Raw genomic sequence first — 9317 nt, 5'->3', positions numbered from 1 at the left:
AAAAATAAACTAAAACCCAAGGCAAAAAACTTTACTATTTGCCGCTACACTATAATTACTTTTTTTGTCCTTTAAATAAAAAAAAAACGACGACTTGGTGTAAGGGTTTAGTTCTTTTACACTGTTCATAAGTTATTATAAGATTGATCGGATATATTTTTTATTTATTTTCACAATAAAAATATTAAATTATTTTAAAAGTGAAATTTTCTAAAATTTACATTGAGATTTTTTTTATGCCTTTCTTCATCAAGCATGGTAAAAATAATTGATTTATCTTTAAAAGAAAAAAAAATTATATCTAAGAGCTTTTTAATCTTTTTGACTTGATTTTTATATTATTATCAAATTGTTTCAAGACAATTTGATCTTGTAATAAAAAAATTATTTAAATTAAAAGGTTATTGGTATATGAGAGACACAAAAGTGTATGCAACACTTCTTGTAGGCCTAAAGTCATAATGTTAGAATCTTCATAGCGTCTTTTTTCTATTGGGGTGGCGCATAATAGCGATTGTTTGATGGATTGTTACCAACAAAATTTTTTTTTTTCTCTTTCCTACCCTTGCAAAATCACGTTAGCCATTTAAAAATTCAATGTTGTTCTCTTAATTATTTATATTTTAATTATGATTTTTATTTTTTTATTTTTTATTTTTGTTATTGATCATTTTAAAAAAAAATTATTTATTTTCAATTACATCCTTTAATCCCAATTTATGATCTATTATTTTGATTTCTATTTTTTTTCTTAACCCTTTTGTATAATTTTTATTTGTTTATGATTTCATCGTTCAATTCAGTTTTATGATATATTACTTTTTTCTAATTTGATTCTCATTCTTTTTATTTTTTTTGTCCTTTATGTTCAAGTGTTTTTTCTTTTCAATTTCACCCTTAAATCAAAATTTTATATTTATCCTCTAATTTATTTCTTATTTCAATTTTGATCCTTTAATTGTTAATTTTAGTTTTCGATCCTTCTGTATAATTAAATTTTTTTTTCGATTTTATCCTTCAATATTTGATTTGTTGGAGAATAGGCTTCGTGATTTTTCCATGTATAGTATTTCTAGTCTAACCTAGGTCACGGGTTTAAAAAGTTAATGCAAGTTGACATCCTTTTTTTTGCTTTTTTTTACTCATTTTCTTTTCTGATCTTATCTTTTGACATTGAATTTTTTTTTAAAATGGCTTTTATTTTTCTTTGATTTATTTTCTATTAAGTTATCGCAATTTCATGACATGAATCGCGAGTTTAATAGGTTAATTTGAGTTGGTTTGCCCTTTATTACCAAGATTATATGTTTGTTATCCTAACCCGGGTTAACTTGGGTTGTGTTTTTTTTTATTGTTTTTTTAATCCAATTTCGTGAAAAATTGAACTTCATTATTTTTTTTCCATTGAATTTTTTTTCTGATTTCATCCTGCAACATTTGATTTGTTAAAGATTGAGTTTCGAGGTTTTTTCATGTATAGTGCTTCTAGTCTAATAAATTGGGTCACGAGTTTGAAAAGTTAATGCGGGTTAATATTTTTTTTTACTTATTTCATTTTCAATTTCATCATTCGATATTGATATATTTTTTTTAATGGGCTTTATGGTTTTCTTCAATTTATTTTTTATTAGATTATCCTGATTTCATGACATGGATCGCGAGTTTGATGGGTAAAGCCGAGTTAGCTCGCTCTTTATTACCCAAGTTACATGTTTGTCATGTTAGCTCAGGTTGACTCAGTCTATTATTTTCTTTTTTTTTACCTAATTTCATCATTCAATATTTAATTAGCTGAAAATTGAATTACATTATTTTTATTTTTTGGAAAAGTGTTTTTTTACAAAGTTATAGCAATCGCTTTTTTTTATCCTTTTAATATCATTGTCTTTTTTTATCTTCTAATTAAAATAAAACTAACTTATTTAACTCACTCGGGTCCATAACATGAATTGTTGATTTTTTAAAGAAAAAAACATGCTTACAACACCTAAACACTATTTTTTATGAAAAAAATAATATGGTCACTTGGTGTAGCGCGGGCCCACATAAAGTATAGCTAAAAAATATTAATAGCTAGGTCTCCCCTAGATTTTTTTTTTTATCTTGGCTGTATATATTTACACAAAAGAAAAGGTAAGTGTTGGGTCTCACCCGGGTCTTGGGTCACGCAATAGCTTTGACCGGGCAAATTTTTGAGGTGGTTTTTGATAACCTCATACCAGTTTGGGTTTTATTTTGTTTGCTGGAATGGAGGGATTCAAACTCTATTTGGCATTATAGTGCATTGCGATTGAATATGTATTTAGGTTGATTATAATCTTATAAGTTATTTTATTTTCATTATTTAAACATATTTTTTATTTTAAATTGCGATAAAAACTTAAGTTTAAAAAAACATTATGATTAATAACTTTTTTAAATTTATTATTTTAAAATAATAACCACAAAAACTACTAAAATATAAAGAAATACACTCATGCTGATATTTTTTAGAGTTTTGCTTTTCTGCCGGAGGAGAATGAAAAAAAAGACAAAAGGGCTGAGGAGAGTTTAATTTTTTTCATAGTGCTTGGGGGGCCATCTTCCTGCTTATCTAAAGACGTGAAGGCAAGGCCCACGTCCATTACACTGTTAAAATACTGTCATAATTTATTTATTTTTCATTTTTTTTTTTTATTTAGAAGGTCGTTGCCGTTTTAATTATAGCTTGTTTTGTACGCTTGTGGTTATATTTTTTCATATAAAAGACACAGATTAACAATAAACAAAAATTATTATTATTAGCAATGAACAAAAATTATTATTATATATGATATGTATTAAATGCTTGACTTTTCTTAAACTATGCAATGGAGGTTTAGTCCGACTAAGAAAAAGGTATTAGGAATTGTTGTAGTAGTTTTTTAAAAAATTAAATAAAATTTTTAATTTTTTTAAAAATTATTTTGAAATGTAAAAATAAACGTCTTTATATAAATTAAATTTTTTAGTGCCCAAACCTGTTTCATTAATATTTTTTTTATCGGATACGTAATTACTAAGTTACTTGCTTGTTAATGTATAATTTTTTTAAGCACGCTAAGTATATATTCTATGTTTAAGCACAAGAGAGAGAGATATTTTTATCTCAACAATTCAAAAAACTACATCCTAAAAAAAACTCTAAATTAACTTTAGTACCATAGAATTGTTTTGCAAGTAACACCCATCACCAAACTTGTAATTATTCACGATATGAAATTTTTTCGAGCTTTATTAGTGATATTGTTAGTGGAAATCTCGACAAAAAGCTTATTTATTTTCTTTTTATTTTTATAAAAACTCTTTTTATGACCGATAAGACTTCAATATATGAGAGAGCGACTCACGCTCCTTTAAGAAATCGTTTGGGAACGTGGTGCAAACCGCATTTCTAAAAAATTCAAATTTTTTTTTGTTAAAATTTAATATGATTTGTATGTTTTGTATCGTTTTGATGTGCTGATGTCAAAAATAATTTTTTAAAAAATTAAAAAAATCATTGGCATGCATTTCGGTAAGAAAAATTATTTGTAAAGCAACCACTACCACACTGCCAAAGACACTCTAATCCAACAACTCTCCTAATAAATACAAGTATCTAACAACGTTTGTTCTAGCAATGCAACATCAACTTCAACCAACAAAAAAAATTTAACCCACAACGTCAAGGTTTGACAATTTTGCAATAAACTACAGTGATCTTTCAACATTTAGTAATACTTTAGCAATTATATACTAGCTTGCAAAAAGATACGGGAATTTTCTTGATTTTAGGTTATTTTAATTGACATCTCTCGGATTATTTTTTTTTTGTCATTTTATTCCGAACCTAAACCTAAAGCTATATCCATCGAGTTTTTAATATCGACTTTTATATATGATTTTCCCACCCTTTTAAAAAAGAATTGCACTGAAAATATATAGTACTAGCGCTCAATAAATTATGTGTATTTAAAAATTATAGTATTTTATTGAACAATAAATATGAAATTAATCATTATTTATTGGATATTTTATATAATTTATGACAAATCTGAATTGAACCAAGAAAGATAATTATTTGCCAACTTGCCATTAAGGCTTGTTAGTCATGTCCAAAAGCAACATATTTACAGTAAAATATTGAGCTATATCAAAACAATAATACTAATAATAATAATAATTATTATTATTATTTTCGTATCACACCACATCGATTAATACAATATTACAACCAATCTTCTTAGGATCCCTTTTTCACTTTATTCACTTCCACGGAAGTGGGACCACTCCCTTGTCTTTGTCCTGCAATGTCTCCATGCCACGTTCCATCAGCTTCTGTGTCCACCTCCTCCTCCACCACCCAATCATCTCTCTCCATCGTCTGTTGATAATATCGGACGGCCACGAACATCATGAACACTGCAAAAACAGTGCATCAGCATTGCATGGCAACAAAGTGTAGTTTAATTTCTTACATCGTGGCCAATAAAAAAAGGAAAAGAAGATGAGAGAGAGGGTTGCTTTTACCTGCCCAGATGCGAGCCACCATTGAAGAGAGGTTCCATACGAGGGTGAAGATGCACAAGGCCACGGCTTTCTTGTGCGAGCATGATTCCCAAGCATCACGAAATCGTCGAATCCAGAATTTACCTTCAATTGGGTTTTATTTTGAAGAAAATCAAGATCCATATCTGGAATAATTTACGACAATCTCATACTGTCGAATAAAAAAACGTAAGTGATGACAGAGGAGCCATGCTCTCTGATGGCCCTACAAGAAAGGGGAGATGATATTATGAGGATGGCCCTACACTTTAATCTCCTCTGTACCTTATGGCTGGCCAAATTAGCATCCAGTACTAGAGATAAATGATATTATGATGGAGATGGTCAGAAATGGATTCTAAGACGCTCTTCATTTCCTTTCTCGAGATCCTCCAATGGAGGAGACAGCATCAATCAATAGAGCCGTTACAGGATAAAAACGAAGATCTGCCAGTCACTACAACTCTACAAGGTCAACCCAAGTAGGGTAAACTATGACCGGTGCAAGTGTGGAGTGATCTAGTGAGGTAATAATTCAAGGATTTACCATAAGCAGTTAACTGTGTGGAGTAGGAAGAGCAGACTTTTGGTACAGTGAAGACTCCAAAAAAGCCTGCACGAGCATAGTTTCAGTAAGCGAAAAAAAGTGAAACAACATGCAGGGAATTTAGCAGTTCTCCTTGTGTTTTGCTGCCAACAAGAAGCTTCAATAATTAGAGCAGACTGTAGAAATTAATGTATATTTCCTTTAGCATGTGCTACCGAAGGAACCCTTTTGGTTTTTAAATAGTTTTTTATTTTAAAATATATTAAAATAATATTTTTTCAGATTTTTTTTAATTTTTTTTATATAAATACATTAAAATTATAAAAAACATAAAAAATATCAATTTAAAACCTTTTTAAAGCCAAAAACACTTTTAAAAAGCTTTTAAAAATAAAAATAAAAATAAAAATTATACCAAATACTTTTTAAACCTAACCTGGTGGCCACCTAGCACAAGATCCGAATCATATATATGACATATTAACTCAATTATCCTTAAATTTTTTAAAACAAGTTAAGATGATGTATTTTTTTAAAAGACTAACATATTTTAATAGAATAAAATAAATTATATATAACTTAAATTTTTCATCAGATCACACCGAATTAACTATATCCTCAATTTTATTTTAACCTATCCCTGCCACCAACCACTTAAAAATATTGAAAAGACAGCTTTACGCTTGTAGAAATGGAATTGATAATTATGTCAAAACTATCGTCCCAATCCCAAAAGTATCTTCCGAATCCCAAAAAAATGCTAATGAAGAGTGTACGGTTATTTTAAAAATATATTAAAATAATTATTTTATTTATAAAAAATTATTTTTAACATTTCCATATCAAAACATTGTAAAAATGTAAAAAATTAATTTTAAATAAAAATAAAAATTGTTGAAATTATAGTAATTATAGTGCAAACGCAGCCCCACGGATTCTTTAAAAAAGCTGTTTATTCTCTTATAATTTCTAAATTTCTGAAATTAGACAAATGAAAGGAAACCTACCCAATCTTGCCATCTTCCAAATGGTGATGGAGCTGCCACACCTGGCAAAAACAAAGAGCAACACAGCCATCTGCCATAGTTCACAGACTCATTATTCATAACTATTTGAATGTTTCTCGAGGTCCAAACAAGATCCAGCTAATTAAACTCAAATGAGGGAACTTACCTTCATTGTAGTTGCAGGATCACCAGAAAAAAGGGCTCTAATTTTCAACAAGCACTCATTCAAGTATGGCAGAACCAACTTTAACAACCAAATTGCCTCACCCTCACCCAGCACATAGCTTCCATCATCATCTATATCTATGACTCCCCTGAATTTCAAGGAAAAAAAGAAATATAAATAAAACCAATGCTCGGGACTATCTAATCGGCTGTTCTTTTTAATCTTAATTTGTTGACTACCTGCAAATAAGCGATCTATACAGAAAAATGGTAGCAAGATAAACAAGTCCCAGATAGGACATCACAGAAATGAAACTGCAAAAGAAATGATCAAGCAGAGTTTAGTATATAGGTCTCTGTTTTAAAGCAGAGGAAATACAGTAAACAAAGGCCAACATTGAATTCAGTGTTCGTGTTTTATTTGCACCTGACATTGAGGTCTTTAGTATAGGAGGATGAGATTATGATAAATGTACCCATTCCAAAGGCTAATGTAGATCTTGATACGTCTCTCCACATTACTAGATCCACTGAAAATTCTCAAAGATTGCCAAAATTGAGAGAATTTCAATAAACAAATTGATTAAGAAAATAATAAAAAGAAACTAACTTTCCCAAGAAATGAAAACTCACCTAGATTTTGAAGCTTGCTATGTCTACGAGTTTCTTTGAAATTCTGGTATTCATTAGCAACTGGAATTGCTGGCAGAAGACATGGTAAAACAATCAGATCATACCAGAAAAAAAAATGAAGCAATCCCAACAAACGCAATAACTTAATGAATCAGTAAAGCATACTTACATGGATTAGGAGCAGCCTTTGCAAGATTTTGATAAAGAGTTGCTCTCTTTATTACAGGAGGAGGTTGTTTATTCACAATCGAAGAAGCTGGTGCTGTTCTGTTGTTAAATTGCTGAACTTTTTTCACTTCACTCACTACTTTCTTAGGCTTCTGTTCTGGTATACAAATCTCCACCTTCTTGGGCTTTTGTTCTGCTACATTTGTTTCCACCTTCTTGGGCTTTTGTTCCGCTACATTTGATTCCACCTTCTTAGGCTTTTGTTCTGCTACATTTTTTTCCACCTTCTTAGGCTTCTCTTCTGCTATGTTAATCTCCTTAATATCTAAGCTTTTCTTTTCAATCTGAATCTCAATTTCTTCTTCGATTTCTTCCTCATCTTCATCTCCCTCAATATCTTCATCACCATCAATAACAACATCATCGTCATCATCAAGAGGAGGAGGATTATCTACCAAAAGCTTGGGAGGTGGTTTCTCTACTGACTCAGTGGTTTCACTGATAGAAATGACCTTTTCCTGGCACACACCAGACTCTTTACAAGTTTCCTCAGATCCAGTCTCCTCAATTTCAGGTGGGCTCTTCTCAATTCCATTAACAGATTCATCCAGTACCTTGTCAGCTTCTGACTTCGCCATCCTTAACTGAACTGAATTCCTTTCAACCCCACCGTCAAGTACAGGATCTTTACCTATTTCAGACTGCTCTGCAACCTTAACAGAATCAGATTTTACTTTCCTCAATTCTACATCATATTCAACAACCTCTTTTATATCAGATCTTTGCTTCCTTATCTGCCTCGGGCTTTTCTCATTTCCATCAACAGAAACACCAACCTCCTTATTTGGTTCAGATCTTCCTTTCTTGACCTGAATTGGACTTCTTACAATCCCATCAAGCTCTTTACTTCCTTTCTTGACCTGAATTGAGCTTTTATCAATACCATCAACTGACAAGCTAAGCACCTTATTACTCCCTTCAGATCTTCCCCTTCTTGCCTGAACTGGATTTTTCTTGATTCCATCAACCGAAACACTCAATTCTTTACAGAGCTGTTCAGTATTTTTTCCCTTTGCAATCTGAATTGGACCATCTAAGCTCTCAGATTTCCAAGTCTTTCTCTTGCCACTCATAGCCACACTAGCACTTGTACCAGTCTGTCCTCTCTTTACCATCTTTTTTCCAACATCTCCATTACTACTTCTACTCTCTTCAACATTCTCTTCTCCATTAAATACCTTAATTCCACCTTTAACTTCATCAAGTTTCATTCTGTTCTCCCACACAGAACCTGCTACTACACTAGTTTTAACCCCAGCTCTTCTCCTACCCACATCCATTTTGGACCCTTTTTATCCTATCTACCCTTCGCAAAGGTAACCATGTGCAACTGGGTCATGATAGATAATAATGATTATGAGTCTTTAAGCTCAAGAAATATCACTTGTTGGTGATGTTAGATAGATACATTGGGATCCCTTTAGCTTTTGCAAAGAGAAAGAGAAGACAGAGAGAGAAAGGAAGAAGATTGTCTTCTAAGAGACGATAAAAGGTGGTGGGGGTTGGTTGCTACTACTAAGCTTTTTCTCACTAGTGTACAATTTTGTTGGGTCTCTCTGTATACTAATGGAAAAGGGAAGAGAAAGAGAGTAAAATCGGTGGGGTTAAATGATTTGGGTGTTAAGGACGATCACCTCTCTCTCCTTTTTGCTGCTTTTCCTTTCTTTCTTCGAGGAGTACTTATTCTTTCACTTTTTTTGTCAAAGGATCTAAGTGAAGAGCACTGTAACCGAGGTTTAAAACCCTCAAACTCATTGGTCTCACATGCAAATAGAGACGCTGCCATTAAATCTGTGTCAAAGCTGTCCTGTTAGGTGTAATTCAGCTAGTTTGTCCGGAAGCTAAAGGCAAAAGAAAAATTCATGTGGTGTTGAAAGCTACAATTTGTTAAAGCATTAGTCATCTGCCAAAGTAAACAATGTATACCCCTAAATTCGAAAATTCAAGTGTTTTAACTGGTCATTAATGTGAAGGAACGGGCCTGCACTAAACTATGATTTTGCTTTGACACATTCTTGAACTAATTACCTACTACCTCATCGAAAAACGATTCTGGACTGTGTGACAGTCACGACCTGCAATTTGGCATCTAAACGTTTATCTGATAGGTGAAAGTGGTGTGAAAACTGAAAGGGCCTTGACTGCTAAGTGGTGTGAAAACTGAAAACTACCGCAAAATTCTTCAAACC

General features: G+C 31.6%; 1 protein-coding gene across 7 annotated transcripts; it reads right to left on the bottom strand.

Annotated features, from left to right (window-relative positions):
• Positions 1–4059: 4059 nt before the first annotated feature.
• LOC7489450 (reticulon-like protein B21) lies at positions 4060–8878 on the bottom strand. 7 transcript variants are annotated; one of them, XM_052448961.1, is made up of 11 exons: positions 7353–8878; positions 7281–7316; positions 7070–7244; positions 6901–6969; positions 6695–6797; positions 6508–6582; positions 6269–6416; positions 6103–6172; positions 5096–5161; positions 4531–4653; positions 4060–4422 (listed from the first exon to the last, which is right to left on the bottom strand). In XM_052448961.1, exons 1-11 carry the CDS (start codon positions 8406–8408, stop codon positions 4244–4246), a joined length of 2100 nt encoding a protein of 699 aa, XP_052304921.1. In that variant the 5' UTR covers positions 8409–8878; the 3' UTR covers positions 4060–4243. The 7 variants fall into 7 exon arrangements, with proteins under 7 accessions (XP_052304921.1, XP_052304920.1, XP_052304918.1 ...); XM_052448960.1 differs by lacking the exon at positions 7281–7316 and having other exon boundaries at positions 7317–8877; XM_052448958.1 differs by having other exon boundaries at positions 7070–7316; positions 7353–8877.
• Positions 8879–9317: the final 439 nt, after the last annotated feature.

This window comes from Populus trichocarpa, chromosome 18 (genome assembly GCF_000002775.5).
Source record: "Populus trichocarpa isolate Nisqually-1 chromosome 18, P.trichocarpa_v4.1, whole genome shotgun sequence".
Lineage (NCBI taxonomy): Eukaryota > Viridiplantae > Streptophyta > Magnoliopsida > Malpighiales > Salicaceae > Populus > Populus trichocarpa.
The sequence above is the reverse complement of the archived record's forward strand: the minus strand, read 5'-3'. Positions and strand labels throughout refer to the sequence as shown.